The sequence below is a fragment of the Solanum dulcamara genome, chromosome 12 (genome assembly GCF_947179165.1).
Source record: "Solanum dulcamara chromosome 12, daSolDulc1.2, whole genome shotgun sequence".
NCBI lineage: Eukaryota > Viridiplantae > Streptophyta > Magnoliopsida > Solanales > Solanaceae > Solanum > Solanum dulcamara.
Window position 1 is genome coordinate 42,743,278 of NC_077248.1, and position 26,865 is coordinate 42,770,142.

At 36.5% G+C, this 26,865-nt stretch overlaps 1 protein-coding gene across 6 annotated transcripts in view; it reads right to left on the reverse strand.

Moving 5' to 3' along the window:
* Positions 1–26,865, reverse strand: part of LOC129876149 (uncharacterized) — a 54,539-nt gene that overhangs the window by 20,437 nt on the left and 7,237 nt on the right. For all 6 annotated transcript variants that reach the window (XM_055951494.1, XM_055951493.1, XM_055951491.1 and 3 more), the window contains exons 11-23: positions 25,852–25,932; positions 25,613–25,665; positions 22,964–23,033; positions 15,724–15,787; positions 12,795–12,943; positions 12,559–12,686; positions 12,424–12,481; positions 12,157–12,254; positions 7,818–7,902; positions 7,618–7,683; positions 7,478–7,537; positions 1,241–1,327; positions 966–1,152 (exon numbers count right to left, since the gene is read on the reverse strand). In XM_055951494.1, the coding sequence (XP_055807469.1) occupies positions 966–1,152; positions 1,241–1,327; positions 7,478–7,537; positions 7,618–7,683; positions 7,818–7,902; positions 12,157–12,254; positions 12,424–12,481; positions 12,559–12,686; positions 12,795–12,943; positions 15,724–15,787; positions 22,964–23,033; positions 25,613–25,665; positions 25,852–25,932 (1,186 nt within the window). The remainder of the gene's footprint in view (positions 1–965; positions 1,153–1,240; positions 1,328–7,477; positions 7,538–7,617; positions 7,684–7,817; positions 7,903–12,156; positions 12,255–12,423; positions 12,482–12,558; positions 12,687–12,794; positions 12,944–15,723; positions 15,788–22,963; positions 23,034–25,612; positions 25,666–25,851; positions 25,933–26,865) is intronic.

A 26,865-nucleotide genomic window follows, 5' to 3' on the forward strand; every position in this document is an offset into this window, starting at 1 on the left:
TGGTGGAGTGGTGGCAGAGGCGGCTTTCTTGAAAGAAGTAGGGTAAAACAAAATTTTAAAAAATAAGATAGAAGAAGAAAGGAATGCTTTGGAAAAAAAATGAAAAAAGCTGTTATAACACTGGTTTCATGAACTCAACAACAAGTGAATTTCACTGCCAAGTCTGCATGAGGAGTTTAATAGGCACACATTTATTAAGACGGAGTATCTAATAGGTGTAAGGCTGGTTTGAAGTGTCTGAGTGAATTCTGTGGACAACTTTATGGGACCATCGATGACTTCCCATTTTTTACTTTGTATTTCTTCGAAATATATCCTAGTCTTCAACTATTAAGCCAACTCAAGTGAATCGGGCAGTCATGATTGTGAATAAGAAAATAATTTAGAAAGCTAAAAGGGGTGTAGTCTGAACATTTCCAAAGTAGGCTCCGAGAGATGTGTCTCATAGATCAGGTATGCTTTATTATGGTTTTTCTTATACATGTAATAACTTGGAGGCAGAAGTTTGAAACAGCTGCATATTCCATAGAATTATGCAGGTACTTATTGAATAATATATTATCCTTTCATTCAAGTTATCACCACTTTAAAATTGAATGACCATGTTATCCAAAAGCTTAAAACTATTACAAGAAAACACACTTCCATTTACTTAAACCATATATTCAACAACCAAGATAGTGATAGGGACGGAAGTCAAAATCATTTACAGCTTACCAGATAACTAAAATATCTGATCTTATAGCATTTCAGCTGCAATGCATCCTCTCAGTTTAGACAAATTCAGAATAATAAATAGAGTAATAAATAAGTGAGATATTATATTTGATGTTACCTTCCAAAAAATTGAAACAGATAGAAGTAACTCACACCATTAAGTGCATGTTTCATGGATATTTTCACCTCAATGTGTAACAAAAAAAAAGGAAACAACAAACATGGGGAAAATAGTTTTCAGGACATACGGTGCACGTTATTGACGAGGATTGATAACATTCTTTCTACTGAGAAGCTGATGCTTCCACTTTTTTGACTTGATGTTGGACCAAAGCCACTCACAGCTGCAGACATACATTGATGTGATAACTGACGTAGAGCAGAAAGCAGTGACTTGACCGCAGATACATGCATCAGAGCTGAACTCTCAAACAGCTTCATAAAGAAGTGAAGTTTTATCTTTAAACATAACAAAAAAAAAGGTTAACAGTGAAAATAAGAAGAAAAAGGGAAACTCAAGCACCTGAGAATTTAGGGAAGAAAGAATATGAAAATCACTATATTGACCAGAAGAATCTCTGGTGAGCTTTGGCACAGCTGTAGAGACCTCCTGCATCATGGTATATAAGAGTGGATAAGTCAGTAGATTTTTCAACTTTCGGTGGTGACAAATGAAGATTAAGCCTGAATGATACGGAGAACTAAAGGCTCGAGTTGTAAATTAGCTCATACAATATGCTTATTAGCTACTATGTTATTTCCAGAATTCACTCCCTTCTTACTCGGAAATGTTTGCTCGTAATAATAGAGAGAAAACATAGATAAGAAAAAAATTGACCTTTTCCTTTTCTCTCCCAGGCACTTTCCCCAAGGTAACTTTTTAGAAGTCCCTTCTGGGCCTTTATACTCCTTTTTACGGTGATATTTGCACACCGGGATTTTCCTTTCCTTCCTTTTTTACACCTCTTACTTTGTTCCAGTTACCTTTTCAATGGACTTTAGGCTTTATTTCAAATCGGGGGAAAGTCATACGACATTACTATGTACTCATCAGATTCAGAATTTTGGTTATATTGTATGGAAAATACTAGAAGCTCTATTATGGCATCTCCAACCCAACACCAAATTCTATTTTGGTGTTTTTAATATCTAACCTGATACTTAAATTTCACATTATTATACTGTGTGAATAGTGTCACACTAAATTTGGTGTGACACTATTCATCAACACCAACTATATTCTTGATTATTTAATTAAATAACATTCTTAATTTAACATATTATAAAATTGTATATTTTTAATTAAGTCTCTAATATACCTAATTATTTTTTATGTAATATCTTTATAATATTAATTTTAAATATCTGTGTAATTTTTATAAATACATTTTTGTATATATTATTACTATATAAAATATAAGTTATAATTGTTTTAAAAAGTATAACCATCACAAAAAAAGTGCAAATATAATATGTTGTTAATAAATAACACAATGTACTTTTAAAAACATAATAATAAACATTCAATAAAATAGTGACTGACATATATTAAAATTGAAAAATACAATACATAACATAATAGTTTAGAAAATTACAACAATAATTTAGTAATCTGGCAAGTCCTTTCTAGATCCACCAAAATCACTAAAATATTGAGTGTATGGGGCAGAGAATTATTGTGGTTATAGTTGTTGAAATTGTTGACTTCTTTCATCCATTATTCATTTTTGTTCGTGCGAATAAATTCACAAATGTTCGGATCACCAATAGAATCTAAATTTGATATTAATATTTTATTTTCTTCTTTATATTCTTTTAGTTTCAAAACTCTTATCTTTTATCTCCATGTCTAGCTGCTTCTTTGGTCTTGACTTTGTCGACAACTCAACAAGCCGGATATTTTTTGATTGGACAATTTTCACAATAGATGAGTTTTTTCTCTTTATTTTGTTTTCTTCACCCCACTAGGTCGTTTTGATAATGTGGAATCACCTACAACATCTTCATTTAAATTTAGTGAAAAAGATGATAAGTTAAAAGATCATACTATAGGTGAATCTATAGGAGTATCAGACATTGATGATATAAAAGAAGAGCCTTATTTATCCATATTCATTTTTTCTCTAATTAATTGCAAAAATGTCTTATGGATCTGCAGGATACTCTATCAATGAAGATATACGATTATGCCAAGTTAATTTAGAAATTCGTCAGGATCCAACAACGGGTGTATAACAATCTGAAAATCATTTTTGGGGTCGGGTGAAAGAAACATACAATAATGCAAAGGAGGAGTATTGGGCACATCGGTGCAATCTCAAATCCAAGTTATTCAAAGGGTAGTAAGAAAATTAAATGGTTGTGTATGACAAGTTGAAAATTTGTATCCTACTGGTGTTTCAAATAAAGCTATTGTGAGTATTTATTTTGTAATTACTTATATTTATTTGTATATATTTTACTTACAATTTTTTGCATATTAATCAAGCAACATATTTACTTATGCAAGACCCAAACTTTAAAAAAAAAGGTTTTAAATTTATGGGATATAATGAAAGATTTTGAAGTTAAAGATATTGATGCTTGAAGAAAAAAAGTTTGAAAATAAAGCTCTTCTCTTATATCATCGTAGTCTGAGACTCCTTCTCTTGATTCACCTATAATATCAACTCCTAATTTATCATCATTTTCACTAAAATTAAATGAGGATGTTGCAAGTGATTCCACATAATCAAAATGACCTAGTGGGATGAAGAAAGAAAAAATGAAGAGAAAAATCTCAACTGCTGTGAAAATTGTCCAATCAGAAAATAATTGGCTGGTTGAGTTATTGACAAAGTCAAGTGCAGACAAGCAGCTAGACAGGGAGATAAAAGATAGAGTTTTGAAAGTAAAAGAATTTTAAGAAATAAAATAAAATTTTGACGTCAAATTTAGATTCTATTGGTGAGCCAAATATTCGTGAATTTATTCAACAAGAACAAAAATGAACAATGGATAAAAGAAGTTGACAATTTCAACCGCCGCAACCACAGCCACAACAATTCTCTGCCCCATACACTCAATATTTTACTGATATTAGTGGATCTGGAAAGGACTTGCCAGATTATTAAATTATTGTTGTAATTTTCTAAATTAATGTTATGTATTGTATTTTTCAATTTTGATATATGTTAGTCACAGTGTTTCGACGACGAAAGGCGCCAAAAGGCGACAACAGTCTGCCTCGCCACAAGGTGAGGCGAGCAATAAGGTGCTCGCCTTTTTGAAGTGCGGCGCCAATTAATACCAAAAAAGAAAAATATTTAATTGCATATATAAATAATCAAAATCTCAATAGCAATAATATATTAGCAAATATTTCAACTCAAAAACTAAAAACAGATAGTACATACTAAAAGTCTAGAACTTGAATGAGAAAAAACAGAACAAAAGTCAAAACAGTGAGAAAAAAACAGGTGGAAGTAACTCTGAAGCCTGAAGAAGAAAAAGGAAAAAGGAATAAAGGAAGAAGAAATCTGAAGAACAAAAGAAGAAATGCATATTGGTTGGACTTTGGAGTCGCCGAAAAAGTCTGGCTGGTCGCCGGAGAAGTCTAGTCGAGTCGATTGGTTGGAGTCGCAGTCGCAATCTAAGAGTGCAACTGTGAAAATTTGGAAAGAAAATCCTAAAATTACCTTTAACTTTTAAAATCGTAAATTGGTCACCTTTTTTTAAGAAAATACAAAAGGCAACGCCTTCCTTGCCTTTGTCGCCATGGCGTCGCCTTTTGAAGATCACCACGCCACAAAGCTAATAGGCGATGAAGGGTCGCCTCGCCTTGCCTCTCGCCATTGGCGACTAGGCGATCGCCTTTCATAACACTGGCTAGTCACAACTTTATTGAATGTTTATTGTTATGTTATTTAAAGTCCATTGTGTTATTTATTAACAACATATTATCTATGCACTTTTCATTATTGTGAATGTTATGTTTTTTCTTTACACTTATAATTTATAATAAAATTTAACTTATATTTAATATAAAAATAATATATACGGAAATTAATTTATAAAATTTATACACCAAAATTAAGATTTAAAAATTAATATTATAACCATATTACATAAAAAATAACTAGGTATATTATGGACTTAATTAAAACATACAACTTATAATATGTTAAATCAAAAATGTTATATAATAAAAATAATCATGAATATAATTGGTGTTGATGAATAGTGTCACACCAAATTTGGTGTGATACTATTCACACTATAATAGTGTGAAATTTAGTGTTGCGTTGGAGATGAAAACCACCAAATTTTACACCAAAATAGGATTTGGTGCAAAGTTAGGTGTTGGGTTGGTGATGTCCTAAAGAGGTTGAAGGTTTTATCCAACAAATATTGTTGTTCGATACTCAGCAGGAAGTGATGGATACAGGTCAAGTGGCAAGTAGTAGTGCTGAGTTGTCAAATTTAAAAGAGCTTGTGGGGCCAAACCCAACTCTTTTAAATCCACCTTTGCTACCAGATCCGGACCAGTCAAAAAAACTCTTTTGGTCCTGTTGTTTTAACTTCCAGCCCAAAGCCTACTTCGGAACCATTATTGAGATCAATATAACCCAAGGTTTATCTATTTTTCCATCTGAATTCACGTCGATTTTGGAAGACTTGGAAACATTCATGAAGATGGCAGTGATTTCAAGTCTGGACTCTGATAACGAAGATGATCTGGAGCAGAAGTTCCTTTCTCTACCATCCGGGGAGGATAATAGGATTTGACCACTAATAGGGATGCCTATGGGGTGGGGGTTTGGAATCCAGTGTAAATATGGACAACAAAATCCTTGGTGCACATATGAGGTCTCTAGTAACTATGGGATGGGGTTTTGGAAATTCATCAGAAAGTTATGGGACAAGCTGAAAGAAGACATCTTTTTAATAGTGGGAAATGCCAATACAATTCTGTTCTGGAGGATGTTTGGTTAGATGTACTCTTATCATGATTTGTTTCTCCATTCATTCTACAAGAATGAAACAGTGAATGACTGCTGACCTCCTCAAGGATGGAACCTACACTTTAGGAGATATTTAAATGATTGGAAGGTAGAAAAAGTGGCCAAACTTGATAGACATTGAGGCTTTCACAGGAATAGTTGATGTGCCCGACACTATTAAATGGAGACATAACGGTGATGATTTTTTCTGTCAACGGGGCTTACAAGAGAGGTGTCAAGGCTGGTGCTGAGGTAACTTGGTTCTCTGGAGGATATAAGGGAAAACATAGCACCTACCAAGGTAAAACGCTTCTCTAGGTTAGTTGCTGGAAGGGCCTGCCTTACTCAGGAGGTATTGCAGAAAAAAGGTCTGCCCTTTGTTTTCAGATGTTTCATGTGTAAGGAAGCTACAGAAACAAATAATCACCTCTTTCTACATTGCAGATTCACTATCCAAATCTGAGCAATCTTTTTTAGTCTCACTAAAGTGAATAGGACAATGCCAGAACTGAGCTGCTGGATTAGAATGGGGGGAGTAAGAACCAAAAGAAATGGCGGAGGATAATTACTTTGTGTGTTTGGTGGACAGTGTGGAAAGAAAGAAATGGGGGATATTTTGAAGATAGGTCCAATTCAATCAGAGAGTAAAGTGGAATTGTATTGTATCTTTTTACTTTTGGTGTAAAGAACAATGTATTGACGATGTCGATGAGATTATAGATTTATTAGGGTCTTTGTAGTCTTTTGTTATCCTTTGTCATACTTTTGTTTCTTTTTGGTGGTCTCCAGCATACTAGCATACTCCTTAATATTGAGGAATACAACAGTAGCAATTTCTAGTGTTATCAAAGGTGCGCTTAAGCGCTGAAGCAAGGCTCAAAATGTGTTGAGTGCTTCGCCTCGCTGAATGTGCACTTCAGTGTCGTCATCAAGGTTCTAAGACATACTTTTCCTCGCCAATGAACCTCTTTTGAAGAGACAACACTAATCAATTGATATTTCACTTTATCATAATTATTTTTCAAGTTCTTTGTTTGTGTATTTGTCACTCATTTTTTTCTCCCTTTGGGTCTTTTTTCATTAAAGCCCACACTTTATTTATGTTTTGCGCTAAAGCACCAACGGATCTTAGAGCCTTTTTGTGATTTTTAATTTTGATAACACTGCCAATTTCAAAAAAAAAAACTAGACAGAGAACCTTAAAGCTAACGAAATCTGCCGTTTTCCCCTTCTTACTTGACTTTGAGCCCGTTTGGATGGGCTTAAAAAAAATAACTTTTATGTATGAAGTGCTTTTAGAATTTTGAAGTGCTGAAAGCTATTTTTATAAATAAGCAGTTGAGTGTTTGGATAAAAGTGCTTATGCTGAAGAAATGAGGAAAATGATGTGAATTTTAGGGTTAAAAGAATAAAAATGGTAGTTTGGGAATTTAGTTAAAATATAAGGAATATAAAAGTAATTTCCATGGTCAAAGAAAATGGCTTTAAGCACTTGAAAAAAAAAAGTTAGGAATCCTAACTTTTCATTTTTGGCTGATTTTAAGAACTTTATGGTTTAAAGTTAGCATTAGGCAAACACTACAATAAGCTAAAAAGGGCTTATAAGTTGGTTTGACCAACTTATAAGCCATCCAAACGGGCTCTTTATAGCATTCTAGTAACTTTTTAAGGCCACTAGCCTATCATTTTTGAAGAAGGTCAATTTAATTTTAGAGATTGTTCTCTCAAAACTATAATTGAAGTGCAACTAGCCCTTTCTTTTTGAAACCCATCGGTACCTGTGTAGTTGCATGTGGAGAATGAATAGCTCGGTCAAGCGAAGCTAGCGTCTCCAGTACCTGTACATATTTAGAGAAAGCAAATATTAGGTGCATATAGTTCTAATCTTTCGGTAGATGCAGATAGAGGACTAACTCACCAAGCTCCATGAAGGACCTAAAACATTATGCAGCCGATGAGATATGTTGAATAGTGTTCTTAGTGCCTGAGATACAGAAGCATTAATAATAATGTCATAAGTAGCTCAAAACCATATATCGTAAAATAAAATTGGCCCTTCAAAAGTAAAATTTGAGAAATTGTGCAATAGATACTACAAACACGACAAATAACAAAAACCTGCACATTCTTAGGAGTAAGAACAACAGTTTCCCTTGGCTCAAGCAATGCTTCTGACCGCTTAGACCCAGGAGATTGTACCACACTGTAGATTATTAATGAGCATGTTAATCCAACAAATTGCACATAACTTTTTCAAAGAAAAACTAAGACATGATCGAACATCATCCTAATTATATTCAGCTTAATGTGCAGATTAGCCAACCAAAAATATAAAATAAGTAACCACTTCTGCACGAACTTGTGCACTTAGTTGAGGAGCTGTAGTATTTGGGCTACAAAGTGAAACTCCATTAGTGTAGGTTCCAATAAATCCCTAAAATCAACTGTTTCTCTAACAACATAGGATAGGCAGAGGATAGTTCATCATTATCTTTAAGTAGCTTGGCTGCCTACACAATCTACAGAGGGGGTCAATGGATGGCACATGATAAATGCTTTCAGCCTCAAACACTAGGCCTTCTGATAATAAAAGAAAAAAAATATTTTCTGATTTAATTATAAAGAAAATATCCACCTAAGATAGCAAGGATACTAACATCCAGATTAAGGTAGGAGAATATGAAAAGGATTACTGTGACAGGACAGTGCTTCAATATCAGCTTTCCTATCCAGCAGCAGTTCTTTAATTTTATATTATGAGGATTGATTATGAGAACACTACAATTCTACGAACTTACACACCAATTGTTTTTTTTTTTGGAACTAGAAACATTTGTATTAAAATCAGTACTTAGGTAGTATTGGACAAACAAATTTTACAAAAGAGGAAGGTAAAAAGACTTCCAAAACTGAGCCTACTATCAAAATAGACTCTAAAACATCTAGAATTGACTCAGTCTCACTAGAGTAAACTTTTGCACACCAAAAGCAGAACAGCAAAATACATTGAAGTTTAATCTCCTGCACATTGATGCTACTATTTTCAAAACATCTGTCATTTCTTTTTCTCCATATAGTCAACCAAATACAAGCAGGAATTATCCTCCATCTGTCCCTGTTCCTAGCACCAAATCCAGCTTCCTCCCAACTGAAAGAGTGTCATCAATCTTACTACGCATTGTACGTGAAAAGCCTCTGAGATTGAAAAAAATCTGCCACAGTTGTTCAGTGACTTTACAGTGTAGAAAGAGCCGTCTAACTGTCTCAGCATCCCTCCCACATAGGAAACACCTACTGCATAGTGAAATTCCCCTCTTTGCAAATTATCAAGAGTTAAAACAGCCTCAGAGACAAGTGAAGCATGTCACTTTAAGTGGCAATTTGAATTTTCAAATGTGCTTCCAAGGCCACTTACTAATCTGAGCTTCATTATGGTTTGTCATCTTGTATCCCTCCTCCATCTTATATATGCCTTTTCTATGCCCATTGCACCATAAGCAATCCTCTCCACTTTGCAGTCCATGAAAATTCTCCAAATACTTGTACAGTTCGTCACTCTTGGAATTTCCCAGTCATTTAAAAGTTTTCCGAGGATCAAATCCATACTTGTTGTGTCCACATTTCAGCAACAGTCTTGTACTGGTGCTGAGCCAAAACAAAGATATCAGGAAAAAAGACTTGTAAACTGTCAGGACCCATCCACTTGTCTGCTCAAAAGAGAGTCCTGTTGCCATTGTGGACCTTGATAGTAGATTGACTTCTTTAGAGAAGGCCAAAAGAACCTAATGGATATTCAAAGACTAACACCATAAGGAGTAGTAACTTCTTTGCTTACCTAATTGTCTCACTCCCCCTATTTGGTTTTGATGATATTGCTCCAGAGAGTTTGTCTCCTGTGGGTACCTCTATAGCCATTTCACCTTAAGAGCTTTGCTCTGGTTACTAAGGTTCTTGATGCCTAATCCACCTTGCCTTTTGCTTCTGATAATATTATTCCATTTAACCAGGAGACAACCTTTTTCCCTTTAGTAAATTGCCACAGAAAAGATCTCCTGATTTTATCCAGCCTTTGAACCACTGTCTGAGGTATATGAAATAGGGACATCATATAAGTTGGTAAAGCATCTAGGACAGAATAAATCAAAAGTCAGTCTGCCTCCCACCGACAAATACAGTGATCTCCACCTTGACAACTTCTCACATTTCTCCAAAATTGAATTCCAGATGTATATGGATCTTAGGGATGGCAACGGGACGGATTGGAGGTGGGGGGGTTCAACGCTATGTGGGGAGGTGTGGGTTTAAGGCTGTGCAAGATGGAGGCGAGGCGGGTTGAAGTAACATTTTAAAATAATGTGGTGTGGGTCTATGCGGACTTAAACTTAATTTTGACTTTTTACATGTTATAAGAGTTACAGAGCACCCCTATTTTAATATGATAAAACCCACCCTCGACCTCCTTCCATGGAGCCAAATATTAGCATTTTATTGTGCTCCCTTGGTCACTCTAAACCCCGTGGTTGAAGGTGGGAGGCCATTTCACAAGGCTATCCCAATTTCCACCATTATTGATAAGCAAACTGTACATTCATCCCCAATTCTGTTCTTCCTTTCACCTCTTCTACTATGGAAATTCATCTTTGGGGGATATTGTGCAAGACATTTTGAAGTTAAAGATAAGCAATTTCCAAGTTAAGTCACCTTTGAGACCCTTGGGCTTGGGCGTAACAATTACAGAAGAAAGGAAGCAATTAACTAGGATGGACATACGACTCTTTGAAGAAAAAGCATATAGCAAGTGCAAGTGTCAGCAAGCACCTTGACAACTTACAGAAGATAACAAAAGCATGATTGATGTATGAAAAAATAACTTCCACAAGATCCAATGCCCCCTCAATAATGATGACGGCAGAGAAGATTCAGTAAAATTCATTTTGTAACAAGGAACGTCGTCGCCAAAACAGGAAAAGCTTGCATTGGAATTTACCTCCTCTTCTCTGTCTCAAATTCTTTCTTGGATTTGTATACCAAATGTGGACTGATTGATCTTTCTCAAAAGGTTTTTGATAGGATTGAGAACAGGGATGTAGCATCATGGAATACTATGATTTTAGGGTATGGAATGCTTGGTGATTTACATAGTGCAATTGATATGTTTGAAGCCATACGAGAGGATGGTGTTGAACACGATTCAGTCTCTTCTATTGCAGTTCTATCAGCATGTAGTCATGGAGGATTATTTAATAAGGGGAAGATATACTTTAATGACATGCTTGCACGTAACATTGAACCATCACAGATGCACTACGCTTGCATGGTTGATCTTCTTGGTCGTTCTGGCTTATGGATGAGGCCATTAATCTTATTACTGGTCTACCAGTTAAACCAGATTCCAATGTTTGGGCTGCGCTCCTTGGAGCATGCCGACTCCATGGGAATGTGGACTTGGGTTCTTGGGCAGCTGAGCACTTATTTAAGCTGCAGCCACATCATCCTGGGTACTATGCTCTTCTATCAAACATGTACGCTGAAGCAGGCCGGTGGGGTGAAGCTGATAGTATCAGAGAGTTGATGAAGCTGAGGGAAGTGAAGAAAAATCCTGTATGTAGTTGGGTTCAAATTCAAGAAGGTTCAAATTCAAGACAAGGTGCATGCTTTTATTGTGGCACAGAGACTAGAAGGATTGGATCCATGTTTGTTGCTTGAGAACACTGGTTGACATGGGTTGTTTCATTGAACCTTTAGTGTATGTATGAACACCAATTCAGAGGTCCAACCAATAATTTTCAGCTGAAGCAGTGTGGACCAAATTTTGATTCCTTATGAAGACTCATTTTCTGCATTATTGACAACGAGAAAGTTTCTGACTGTCCACTTTTGTAGGAGTACTGAGCAAAGCACTGGACGTCAAATCATGGTCAAGTGCAAGCTTTTTCCAGGACAAGCACTGAAAGGATAGAGCAAGAGCTCTGGTGATCTATTTTGCTTGAGATGTGCTGTAATGGAGCAATTTCCAGTCAACGTTAAATCGTTTAAGGACATGAGTTTACTATAAATTGAGATGCACTATCAATGGCTAGTGAATAAAATAATTGTCGATGAGCTGAAAGCAATAGTTTATACTTGACGTGCTTCTGGCCTGTACCACGGAAATGCCAAGCTAACTATATGAAGAACTCGAGGAGTTACCTGTTGGAGAAGAGCAGCAGAACAAGACTGCTTTCTAAATGTACTCATGTGTTAATTGTCAATTATGGGGATTTACTGTATGTTCAGGTCTCTCAAGGTGTCTTGTACCACACCTTAATGTATTAGACAGCACAGATGATGCTTTTAATGCAATTGATTGGCTGTAATTAGAGATATTAGGATTTTGTAAAGTGACAACTTTGTTGTAGTATACCTGTGGATATATAGAAGAAAAATTTTACCATTCTCAAAAAAACAAAAAAATTACCTCCTCTTCTCTACTTCAACAGGTATGCCAATTGTGAATTTGCAAAGGGATGCAAGGAAAGAATTCAAAGGCTCTACAGCATGAAGTATTCCACAGGCCTGAGCAACAAGAAGTTCCGGTAATCATCACAAATTGTAGCAAACTAAGTAGTTTGCCAAGAACATAACACCAAATTCTCTTGATCAAAAGTTGCATATAATTCAACTTAAGGCCAATATTGCAGGAATAAATACAATAGGTGGAGATCTAAAATTGACCAAATATTACCTGAGTAAATGCTTGATAGCCTTTTAGTATTTCCAAAATAATAGCCTCCCCCTGAGACCTTCAATGTACATCACAGATGAAAGTGAATACGTACAGCATCTTTTAAGCATTCATATATATGTAAAATATACGTACTTTGCTAGGATGAATGATAAAGCATCAAGAATGGTCAACCACATTGAGTCAACCATCGATACACAAAGAAGTGCAGTTCTTCCGGTCAATTTCACTGGAGGATCAGACTCACATCTCGGAGAGTCAAGCTGGTCACTCCAAGACAAAATATGAAGTAGAAAGTATGTCATGTGACTAATTGCCTTTCAGATATATAAAAAACCGCCAAAGAGAAGGATAGCAACTCAACTAATTACCTCACTCATGTCAACCGCCTCATCTGTTAAAGTAGCCACAGTGAAGACGACTCCTAGTATGCCCTCAATTGCTAAAGTTATTGCATGTGCTTCACTTGCAACTAAAACGGCAGCATTCGATGCATCGCTATCTAAGCTCCACTCAATCCCTATAAGCCAAATTGCTCAGTGATTAGTGTTATTAGTTAAAATTAACATATCCTAGTGATAAAGGTTTTGCAAGATATGACTCTAAGACAGTGATAAGGCTAGCAAAGTACAAGAGAAGGAATCGACCCCGCCCCACCTTCAAAATGGAGCTCCTAAGTCTACCCACCTATCAAAAGGAGGAAGAAAACAGACAAGTAAAACCTAATACATCAATTATTGTTTCTATAGAGGACACAAAATGATATTTAATTACACAGCATTTTTGCATCACTAAGCACCACGATACTCAACCAAATCCACATTCACTTCCCTTTCTTCTTTTTTTGAGAAGGTAACAACTACATTCATTTCCTTTTCCCATCCAACAGAATTAGGTATATATCTGAACTCCCTAGAGCTTGCAACCATAAAAGTCTGAGTGATATCGTCTTTTGAACAAAGCTTCAGCATTTCTACTTCGAGAGCATAGGTACATAACATCTGTTGAAAATTCAGTTTTTTATTACAATTCTTAATCCAATGGAAACAATAATCAGTGGCTATATTCTCATTGATGCACTGCATTTCAGTGAGTTCCACCTAGCAAACCAAGGAGGGACTAGCAATAAGTCACAGAAAGGAAGGATAAAATAATGTAAATTATTTGAAAACAAATACATAAGAACAAAATTAATGGAGTTTTGTTGTAGGAAAAAACCTACACTGGTTTCTCGGCTAAGGAGGTTTGACAGTGTGCCTGTTGAACACATATTTTACAATTCGAGATTTTCTATTTTCTGTCGACAGCTAGTCTCCTGGGTACTCCCAATATTATCAAAAAATGAATTGTGCTTAAGCTCTCTATAAAGAGAAGGACCTAGTTAGTAAAGTAAAAAAGCAGATGTACCTAAACATTCTATCAAGTTAGTGAAGAAAGGTGTCATCATAGAGCCTATCATATTAGAAAACCTGACAATTAAGTACAGAGAGCATGCTAGTTTAACTGTGCACCAGTTGATAAGAAGATAATATAGATAGGAGTTATGTGGCTAGGCATTCTCCTAAAATATCTAAGACCTTCTAATAAAACAAGGAACAAATGGATTATCATGACAATTTGACAAGTCAACAACTGAAGGAGTAGTTTAGATTACTTTAGATGAAAATCAATTATCATTGAGTTCCTATAATATTCAAAAATGCTAAAAGATATGTTCTTAAAACAAAGAGCGGGGGGAGGGAGGGAGGGAGGGAGGGGGGGTTACTGGTCAAAGTATGAACAATTTAGTTCATATTTTCCATCTCTGAACTACTCTGCCAAGAATCACTTATCCAATAAATAGGGTGTGGGACATGATATTAGCAATTGATGTGTCATTAAATATAAGAAGAGTTAATATACCACAAGAATAAGAAATGATAATAAGATTGAATATACTGTTGGAAGTAAAAGGCATCATGTAGCATATAGGAGTTCATGTTGCAGTGAAAATAATAGAATTAGTTGTCCAAATTTAAGATGTAATTATTTTTTTTATCCATACAGTTACCAGATGCTGAGTGCCAAACTACTAGAACTATTCACAAGTCACCTTCTCAGTCTTAGAGCCCGTTTGGATGGGCTTTAAGTTGGTCAAAACCAACTTAAAGTCCATTTTTAGCTTTTGGACGTGTTTGTCTAATGCTAACTTTAATCCATAAAGTTCTTAAAGTCGGCCAAAAATGAAAAGTTAGGATTTCTAAGTGCTTAAAGTCATTTTGTTTGACCATGGAAATTACTTTTATATCCCTTATATTTTAACTAAATTCTCAAACTACCCTTTTTATTCTTTTAACCCTAAAATTCAAACACTTATTTTCAACATAAGCACTTTTATCCAAACACTCAACTGCTTATTTATAAAAATAACTTTCAGCACTTCAAAGTTCTAAAAGCACTTCATACATAAAAGTTATTTTTTTTAAGTCCATCCAAACGGGCTCTTATTCTCCTCATCTCTTTCTTACTCTATTCTCAGGTATGTCTTGTTTAGTCATTCCCTACCATCAGCTGACCATGTTATGTCTCTTTTTTGTACTCTTTTTTGTATGTTCTCCTGGTTCAGGTTTTTCATGGAAAAGCCTTTATAGTTGTCCCTACCATCAACTGACCACGCTATTATTTTTTCCAGTCCATACTATACATCCTTATGGGAAGATTAATATATTTTCATGCCTGATCCAGATGTTTTAATTTCAAAAACATTGATAACCATGCATGACATTTTTGAACGAAAGCCAACACATTCTTGGGAATAGAATTAATACCCACCATCAAACCAAATCTGCCACAAAATATGTCTGCATCATTCAAGCTTTATTTTAAAAAGTTGCTACCATTTCACTATATTTACTGTTAAGCATTTTAGTTCATAATCCACTGAAAAAAATCACTCTTTAGGGTATATAAGTTGGTTAACATTTGTGGAGAATCATATTATGTTGTAGATTCTCTACTTTTTACTGCTTGTATATGAGAGATATTTCCATTATTAATAAGATTATTTACCTTGTCAAAAAAAAGATCACTCATCAGGTACTCCAGCATTTTACTTCACCATATCTAAGTAATCATTTACAACAATCATTAAATCAATGAGTCAACTAATCGCTGCTAAAGGTAATTGACGTAGCCAGGAATCTTGAATAACTCATTTAAACTTATCAACAAGCCAGATGAGTCAAAATATGTTAATGTCCAAAAGAATTTATGTTCCATTCTCCACCAATTATTCAATCAGAAAGCAGATGATGCAATTACCTTTTGCTTTACTACTAAACATTCCAGCTACAGCAGCAAGACTCTCCTCACATGTGTCTTGAAACTGGATATAGAAGAGAGAAAATTAATTTAAGTTTATTCCCAAGGAAACCATAATGATACAAGATGAGATCAGAGATAAAGCAAAGAAAGGAGAATGAAGCCAAAATCAAACAATGTGAGTGTTTAATCTAAAATAAAAAAGACTCAAAGACAACCTTTATAATTACATCGAAAAGGAAGTTACACACATTGATGTTGAGAAGGGCCAACCGTCTCTTTTTTCCCTACGACTAAAATAAATTTACTGGGCCAGGTCGCCGGACATGGAGGAGTCAATTCGTGACCTCTCTTTCTCCCCCCTCTTCAATCCTCGTCGCACTGTGTTGTGCTTGTGTTTTTGGAACCCCAAAAGAGGAGAAATCATCGTCTTTTGCTAGCTTGTGCACTGGCTCCTTATTAGGATGAGCACTGAATCGTCGATTATTATCTCCACGTTGTCACTGATTTCTGTAGCCAAACCAGTGGGTTTGTTGTTTTTTAAGAGAGTTAACTGGTCTAGATCTATTAGTGAATCGGTTTAAATTGTATCTCTTTTTGAGCACTGGTCTTGCAGTCTTCTCTTTTTGAAAGAAAAAAAAAGTATCTCCACACCGATTCACTAATCCAAGGGTAGCTGCGACTTTCCCTACTCTCCTTTGTGCCTGTTAATTATGGTATAATTAGATAGGGTAGATATGAGAATATTCCCCAATCCCTTTAATTAAGCATTTAGGAGATTGTGTAATATTTGATTAATTTCTTTCCTTATTTACATTATATGTAACAAGTATTTAATCCCATCAACTTGAGGGAATAATCAACAATTATATTCCCAATATCTCTTCTTCTTCTTCTTCTAATTTCTCATGGTATCAGAGCTATTCTCTTTGAATGCTCTTTTCTTTTAGTAACAGAAACTGAACCATATCAGAAAATTGTCTCACCTCTCTCTTTTGTCTAAAGTGTCTCACCGCTCTCTTTCATCAGTCCTTTTTGTGACCAAAAAAAAATGGCTCCTAACCAAACTGATAATCTGACTACTGAAAATCAGATTGTTAAGTCAATTGTTTCCTCTACACGATCACTTGCAATTACTACAGTAAAGTTAGATTGTAGTGGTAATTACACCTCTTGGCAGCCTCTGTAGAATTGTGGTTTATAGGTCAAGGATTTGAAGATCACTTGCTCAAAAACAGTAGTAACATTGGGCAAGCTGATAGACCTGCTTGGGTCAAAATAGATGCATAATTGTGTAGTCTTCTGTGGAATTCACTTGATCCTAAGTTGTTAAATTTGTTTCAGTCTTGTAAGACTTGTTGCAAAGTGTGGAACAAAGCCAAAACTTTGTATACAATTGATATACAACTCATCTACTAAGTTGTGTTAGATATTGTTCATCTACAACAAAATCAACAAGACATGGTAAGCTATTTGGGTCAGGTAGAATATTTAAGGGATAAATTTGATTCTCTTATGCCTTCTACTGACAAATTGGATGATCAGGAGACACAAAGAGACAGGTTCTTTGTGGTCTTGGATTTGATTAGGTTGCAAGCAAACCTAATCTTAGTTCGTGAGCAAATTCATTCTAGCCCATCTGTTACTACCTTGGAAGAAGTATTTGCAAGATTACTACGCATCACATCTGCACCACAGAGGTAAATTCCTATGATGCGTCTATCATGGCTGTCCAAACTAACAATTTTCAAGGTGGATACAGAAAAGGAAAATGGAGGAACAATAAACATTGCACTCATTGTAATAAGGGAGGACATGCAAGAGAGGAATGTTGCTTTTTCCTCTTACATTGCACTCATTGTCATAAGGGAGGGCATGTAAGAGAAGAATGTCGGCTTCTTCATGGTAAGCCTCCACGCAACAATGATCGTCCTCGACACATAGCAAATGTGGTTCATAATGGAGATGGTATTCTGCCTACACCTAATGTCAAGGTCTCAAGGACGGATCATCTCATTCTATCACTTTAACTGGAGCAAACTATAATGACTACCTTCAGTACTAAACATCAAGGCAACAATCATCAACTGTTTGCACAATACAACCTGGTAACTCCATTGCTTATGTCGCAAAGTCTTCATCTCAGGAACAATGGATCCTTGATTCTAGTGCTTCTGACCATATTTCTAATAACAAAAATACTCTCTCTATTCATACTACCTCTTCTACCCTCTCTACTGTTACTTTGGCTAATGGATCAAAGACTATTGTAAAAGGGATAGGTATAGCTCACCCTCTGCCTTCCATACCTTTAAATCAGTCCCTTTTGCACCTGAATGTCCATATAATCTTATTCCCATTAGCAAATTAACAAAAACCCTGAAATGTGTTGTAACTTTCTTTGATGATTTTGTTCTTGTGCAGGATAGGAGTACGGGATAGATGATTGGAAAAGGACATGAGTCACAAGGATTGTACCTGCTCTCCATCCCAACACCACTTGTTGCTTTCACTTCCGTTGTTTCTTTTGAATTGCTCCATAATCAATTGGGTCATCCAAGTCTCTTGAAATTGCAAAAGATGGTCCCTAGTTTATCTTTGTTAGAATGTGGGTCGTATTAGCTTGGGAAGCACACTCATGCCTCTTTCCCAAAGCGCGTCAATAATAGGGCCACCTCTATGTTTGAAATTGTTCATTCGGATATATTGGGTCCAAGTCGTGTCAGTTCTTCCTTAGGCTTTCATTATTTTGTTACTTTTATTGATGACTATTCCCAGTGCACGTGGCTATTTTTAATGAAAAATAGATCTGAGCTATTTCTATCTTTCAGAAATTTTGTGCTGAAATTCGCAATCAATTTGGTATTTCCATTAAAAAGTTAATCAGTGATAATGCCCGAGAATACTTTTCTACTTCTTTCTCTTCTTTTATGTAATCCCATGGCATATTGCACTTGTCTTCTTGTGCACATACTCCAACAAAATGGAGTTGTTGAGCAAAGAGCAGACATCTAATTGAAACAGCTTGGACATTGCTCATTCACAATCATGTCCCTTTACGTTTTTGGGGTGATGCCATTATTACTGTTTGTTATTTAATCAATCGCATGCCTTCATCTGTTTTGTAGTACCAAAGTCCACACTCAATCCTCTATCCAGACCAAAATTTGTTTCTTCTTCCTCCACTTATGTTTAGTTGCACCTGTTTTGTTCATAACCTTACCCCAGGAAAAGATAAACTTCAGCAAAAGGCTTTTAAATGTGTCTTTCTTGGGTATTCTCGTCTATAAAAAGGTTACAAATGCTTTGATCCCTCTACCAATAAGTACTTGATCTCTGCAGATGTTAATTTTTTCGAGACTTCTCCATATTTTTCTCCTAATACGGAAAATCAGAAAGCCATATCAGTCCTTCCAACTCCAATTATTCCAACCCTAGCTCCACCTCCGACTCTTAAGGTCTACTCCCAACGACCTCAACCTCCTTCTGAGCTTGATAATCCAGTTAGTATTTCTAACTCTGATACAGGTACACAAATCAATCCTGGTGACTCATTGCCTACTTCAACAATGTCTTCTGCTACGATCGACCACTTATGAGATGATCTCCCCAATGATTTTACCATTGCTTTATGCAAAGGCACTAGAACCACTGCCAATCAAGCACCTGTTTATGCTTATTTAAGTTTTCATCGTTTGTCACCTTCATATCATGCCTTCATTACTAGCTTATCAACAGTCAAAGTTCCCAAGACTGTGGCAGAAGCACTGGTTCATCCAGTTTGGCGTCAGGCTATGATTGAGGAGATGATTGCTTTGCATGATAATGGTACTTGGAGCTTGTTCCTTTACCCAAAGGCAAAACCATAGTTGGTTGTTGTTGGGTATTCACAATTAAGGTAGGTTCGAATAGAGCTATTGATCGTCTCAAAACGAGACTGGTTGCTAAGGTATACACTCATGTTTATGGCATCATTATGGAGATACTCTCTCACCGGTTGCCAAGATTGCCTATATCCGTCTTCTCATCTCTATGGCAGCAACGAATCATTGGCACCTTTTTCAGCTGGACATCAAAAATGCATTCCTACATGGAGAACTTGCTGAAGAGGTATATATGTAGCAACCACCAGGGTTTATTGCTCAAGGAGAGTGCAGACTAGTTTGTAAACTAGGCCGATCCCTCTATGGTCTCAAGCAGTCTCCTAAAGCATGGTTTAGTCATTTTTGAGCTGTTGTCCAACAATTTAGAATGATTCGAACAAAAGCTAATCACTTCGTATTCTATAGGCATTCATCTCACGGCAAGCATATCTTTTTAATTCTTTATGTTGATGATATTGTTATCACAGGAGATGATCATGAAGGTATTGCTCAACTCAAACAACACTCTCAAGTCACTTTCAAACCAAGGATTTGGGCAAGCTGAAATATTTTCTAGGCATTGAAGTAGCACAGCCTGGCCATGGTATTGCTATTACACAAAGGAAATATGCCTAAGACATTTTGGATGACGCTGGTATGTTGGATTGCAAACATGTGGACAGTCCCATGGATCCAAATACTAAGCTTCTTCCTGGACAAGGGGAGCCTCTAAAAGATCCTAGCAGATATCGGAGACTTGTTGGCAAACTCAACTATCTTACGATCACGCGACCAGATATTTCATTTGTTGTTAGTGTAGTTAGTCAGTTTTTGCAATCACCTTGTGATAGTCACTGGAATGCAGTGATTCGCATCTTGTGATATATCAAAAGCTCTCCAGGACAAGGTTTATTGTATGAAGATAAGGACACACCAACATTGTTGGATATTCAGATGCAGATTGGGCAGGATCTCCTTGTGACAGGCGGTCCACTTCAGGTTACTGTGTTCTAATTGGAGGCAATCTAATATCTTGAAAAAGGAAAAAGCAAGATGTCGTAGCTAGATCAAGTGCAGAAGCAGAGCATCGAGCTATGGCACTAGCGACGTGAGAGCTCATATGGTTGAGACAACTTCTCCAAGAATTGAAGATTGGAGGAGTTGAACTGATGACATTGATTTGTGATAACCAAGTTGCACTACATATCGCTTCTAATGTCGTATTTCATGAAAGATCGAAGCACATTGAGATATATTGTCACTTCATTCGAGAGAAAATTGAGTCGGGATACATCGCCACGAGTTTCGTCAACTCAAAAGATCAACTAGCGGATATTTTCACAAAATCATTCCAAGGATCCAGAATTGACTATATTTGTGACAAACTAGGAGCATATGATTTATATGCTCCAACTTGAGGGGGAGTGTTAATTATGGTATAATTAGATAGGGTAGATATGAGAATATATGAGAATATTCCCTGATCATTTTAATTAAGCATTTAGGAGATTGTGTAATAATTTATTAATTTCTTTCCTTATTCACATTATCTGTAACAAGTATTTAATCCTATCAACTTGAGGGAATAATCAACAATTCTATTCCCAATATCTCTTCTTCTTCTTCTTCTAATTTCTCAGTGCCTAACCTTTATCAGATTCAAACTGGCCATTGACTCTTTTTCCCCTATCCATTATCTGTGTATCCTCCATAGCTTCCGGTGGATGAGAGCTGTTAACTCCCTTGTGCGAGTTTCTTCCACCCTCCTCTTTTTCTCCTCCCACCCTCCTCTTCTCCTCCACAACCAGGGCCCCCTTTAAAAATTTCAGGGCTAAACTCAGGTGTTAACCAGGCCCTAAATATTTTGTCCACCTCCCCCTCCTACCACTATAGACACCAGTACTCTCCCACCCTTTCTCACCAAAACTCTTAGCACTAGACACATCAGTAAGATTGCAGTCCACCTCAAGAAAACCCCCACACTCATCACCTATATATTTAAAGAGCTCATTACACCAAAGATGTAAAGGTAATCCTATTACAACCACCGCCCCAGTTCATTCTCCCTTTATTTGGAGTTCCAGGGTTGCTGTCTCAGACCATAAATAAAGTCAAAATTGACATCCAACCATCTCCCTCCCTCCTTCAAGACACGGCTAGACTCACTTTCACTTAGGCATGTGCACAAATTGGTTCGGTTCAGTTTTGGCTATCGTCAGTTTGAAATTTCAAGTTTTGATTTCCAAACTCGATCCTTTCTAGGTCCAATTTGATTCATGTTTTTATTATTTTAATTCGGTGACACAAATTGGTTAGTTCGGTTTCAAAATTTAAACAAACAACTGTTTTCATTTGAATTTTCGAGCAAACATAACCAAAAGTAACGAAATCTTAAAATTTCAGCCTTGAATAACCAAGATATTAACCCCAAAAACATCATAAACTTGCAAACATAATAGCATGTAAATGGCAAAAACAAGAGCTTGAAAACTTGTGCTACTCCAAGCTTACAAGCATAATAGCATATTTTATTGAGGCACGCCCTGTATATTTCTACACACTCAAAAATACTCTACTACCCTTCTCAAAATAAATCAATGAATACTTCTTGCTATCGGGGTTTTCACAAATGTTGACCCACACGTTTTGGTACTAGTATCTTTTAACAGCATTTACACAATTCGGTTTCTGGGTCCGTTGGGATTGTAAATACACCCAACCACATCCGAACCAGGAAACCATAATATTTTATAATTAAATTTGTAAACCAAATTCAAATTGTATTATCTGAATTGCTTCAAATCGGCTCGAAAATTCAAGTTGAACCTATAAAGGTTGGGCAACCCATGGGTTGACATCCCAGGCCTTCACTGCCCAAGACGCTCTGGATCTGGCGAAGTCACCCTCTTTTTTTTTCCCTGTAAAGTCTGGCGAAGTCACCCTCTTCTCAAACCTTCACACCAAGTACATTGCAATGAAAGCTTTCCTCTCCCCTTCAGTCTTCTACACCACCACCACCACCACCACCCCACCACCCACCACCCGTCCAAAGTCAGAGTTGGAGCAAACAGAATCTCCTTATAAGGATGAGTCTTGAGCTTCCTAGCTTCTAGATAGAAGTAGGAGTCTCTCTCTAGAATCCATTCTCTCTCACATATTACTTATAAAATTAAAATAAGCTCTTCGAAGAGATTGCTAGGCCTATTGCAAATTTAAGAGGAAGACACAGCAACAGTAATGGAAACAAATACCACAAATTTGCACTAGTAGATTCAAACCATTATTCTTTTATTTTAAAGGATAGTGGACTTAGAAAGATAAAACAAGTAAATAAAATGGATTAGGAATAAAGGGAGTGTAGAGCCCATATTGTGTACCTGGATACTAGAAACAACACGAGCAAGAGATTTTACCATACTCTCAGTCACATTTGTGTTCTTTGGATGCCTGCATACGATCAAAGACACACACACATACGTAAAAAGGAGAACTGAAGAATAGAGGAACATGGTAACTTTATAGACAGGTAAAATCATTAGTATTAATGATGGAAGCTAGCACCAAGTAGGTGCATAGAATTACAGAACTTCTACACAATCTGTATTTGCACTACAATGGCCACTGATCTTTGGTGCTTGTTCTACTGTATTTTTGGTTTGAATTGGGTCATGCCACAGAATATGAGAGAGGCACATATGAGTTTGAGCCTGTGGAGAGTTGATAAGTCATCAAAAATATCTAGTTGATGATGCCTGCAACCACTTTTGGTGTTTATGGAATGAGAGGAATAGTAGACGTTTTGATGGAACTCAACTCCAAATCACTATCTCAAAGCTAAATGCTTACAATCTTTTCTGTTGGATTAAGTAAGCTACTGCAATTATTAGTAACGACTAATATTTGGATTTTGTCAGCTCCCTGGTGTTAGATTGATACACTGTAAAGGGACCAAATTCTTTGTGTGTGCATTTCAAATGCGAGCAACCATGTAGATACCTGATGATTTTTTTGTTAGTGAAACATCTTCATCAAAAAGAGAATGTGATTAGTTACTACAAATGCAAAACCTGCATACTTTATAACAACAAACCTAGTGTGATCCAACAAAAAAAAGGGTGGGGGGTTACGCAAACCTTATCCCTACCTTGTGTGAGGTAGAGAGGTTGGGTTAGACCCTCCGCTTGGATGGTTCGAGATGCTCGGGCTTGGCTAGGGATTTACATGATGAACCTAGCAAAGGCTCAATGACTTCGGTCAATATCTAGTTCAATTGAAGATTGACCTTGGCATTGACGTGGCTAAGACATGGCAAGGGCTGGGCGAAGCTAAGGCAAGGCAAGGTTGTGATCATGTCAGTGGCTAAACAAGCTAGAGGGATAAGTGTTGGGCAAGGGCAGACGACTCAAGAGACTGGTCCCATGGCAAGCTGTGCGGGGCAGAACCTGCACAAAGTGCAGGCACATGGGCACGCGCGAAGCTGGGCGAGTAGATCGAATTTGGGCGCTAGATTTGAAGGTTGCCCGCGTATGCCTCGTACATGCATGGGCAGTTGGGCAGTTGGGCAGTTAAGGCAGTTTCTATCCGTTATGGCTTATAAGCGTTGTAGATAAGACTTGTTTATTTGAAATTTGAGTTGGCCTATCAGTTGGGGATGTCAACAGAATTAATTAGGCATGTGCTTGGCATGTGACCGGGTGTTGTGCCCTATTTATTGGCACAGGCAGATCGGTCTCAGGCATAGAGGACTAGGTCGAATTTTGTAGGCTGAAATATTTGTGTGCTTTCTTTGTGGCACGAGTTTAATACAAAGTTGGGACTTGTTCCTGTAAATGTTTGTGTTCTTCTACTTTCGTAGGCATTGGCTAAGTGTTGAACTAGATCGAGAGAAAAATAAATGGTTGAGTCTAAGGGAGCTAAACTGTCTAAGTGGGTTAGATCCGGAAGGGTTGACCCCATAACAGGTTGTTTCTCATAGATCCTCGGCTCAAGAAAAGTGTTTACGAAAACAGGTTTGACAATTACAAGAGTAAAAGCTATGATGAAAATATTAAGAGAAGTACTGACAACAAAAATACTAAAGATAGACTAATTAAAAGAAACAACAATAGTAGTACAATTGAAGAATAGGGTAATATAATAGAATAAAAATATTGAAACTGATAAGTGGAAAAGTGAGCAGACAAGGTGCTCTAAGCTAGAACCATGTTCTCCCACGGAAAAAAGAGAAATCACTTGACTACCTACTAATCCTCTACCCTAATCCTCAACCCCCATGCTTTCCTATCTAGGGTCATGTGCTCGGTTAGTTGAAGAAGTGTCATGTCATATCTAATCACCCCTATCCAATTCTTCCTCGGTCTACCTCTATCTCTCCTTAGACCAATCATTGTCAACCTCTCGCACCTCCTCACGGGGGCATTTGTGCTTCTCGTTACATTTGTGCTTCTCGTTACATGTCCGAACCATCTCAGACTTGCTTCCCACATCGTGTCCACCATGGACGCCACTCCCATCTTGCGCCATATATATTCGTACCTTAACTTATCTCTCCTAGTGTGCCCACACATCCGCATCCTACATGCTTTACTGGACGGAAAAAACACAAGTAGTTCACATAATTTCACAATCTAGGGGTGAAGTAAAAAAAATTTGATTATATTATCTGCAGAAAGTAGGTTTCAGCCAAAAAAATTATTTGCAAAAAGTATGTTTCATCCAAAAATTATCAACAAAGAAAGATCCAATCATCAAAAGGGTGAGCAAGAGATGTTTTAAAAACAAGAGATGCTCTATGCGGAATCTGAAACTGAATTGTCTGGTCCTTTTTTTTTGGGTGTAAACATGAATATCCTCAAGATGTAGAGGATATTCCTAGTATTTTAGATTAATTATGACCTACATAGGAGTTTTTCTTTCTTCTTCAACTTCTGGATGTAAGTATTATTAGAATACTCCCCATGTATTCTTTTGTTAATAATACAAGTTACCTTTATAAAAAATTTAAAAAAAAGGTTGAGCAACCTTACATGTCAAAATTTAGGAAAAGAATTCGCATAGTGCGTGCTTCCACACAAAAACCCTGCCAAATAAGAAAAGTTCTTATAAATTAGATTAGATAGAAGTTAGTATTCACTTGACTACGGGAACCTACACATATTAGTACAGTATACGGTCCCCGGCCAGAACCGAGATTCAGTGTAAAGGTTGGAAGCAATAACAACAGGAGAATTATTCAAAAAAAATAAGAAGAAGATTTGGGAAATACCCTCAAGATTTCAAGAACAAGAATCCGATGCCACAATGGTAAGTCTAGAGATATAACCCTCACCAACATGCTGAGAAATACCTGTCATGAAGAGGATTGACTAGTTTAGCGGTGAAAGATACTCATAAATAGGAAATAAAGTCGCCAATCATAAATAAAAAATAAATAGCAAAACATCTTATATTAAGCAAGACTAAAAGATTAGCAGATTTGTTCATAAATTTGGCATCAGATAAAGTAAGCATGCCCTCTGCGAAACTAGAGAATGAGGAGAAAAACGTGTATTATAGTAGCGTGGAGTAGAGATCTGAAGAAAGAAATACAAGTACTCGTAATTTGTGTAATAACACGTCACAAATCTTTTAATGGATATACTTCATCAAAAAGATTTACCAGGATTTAGGTTAGGGTTCGAAGTTCTACTTTTTGTTTCCAATAACGGATTTAAGGTTAAATGTAACTTACTTTCATCTTTCCCGTACTATCTAACATTATGCATCACAATTGTAGGACAGTATTCAGGATTATAGAAGATACTGCAAGTTGGTGAAAATCAAAATCTTGCCACTCATCTTCTACATTAGTTCTCCATGCTTTCCTCCTATCCCCTCTTTTCTTTACCCAAGTCCTAACCTCCTACTTCCTTCCATACTCTCTATTTCTTTATCAATATTGTATTCTCTCAGTTAGATTTTCCTGAGTATCCCAGTATCAGCATTATCCTTTTATCTTTCTTTTAATGTGTGAGAAACAAAGAACATGGGAAAGAATATTAAGAGAAAACTTAAATGATGATTCCATCAAGCTATTATGTTTAAATAGTACTAGAAAAGGAAAGCACATGCACTGCACGGGTCCAATCACACTGTCAAAAATAATTGTTTTGATCGCAATTCGCAACATAGTTATTTCTTTTTCCATTTAGCATGCGTTTTTGAATGAATGATATATGATGACTATTGAATGAAACTTGTAATGTACAATACTCCTTAGTTATCATAAATTATAATAGTG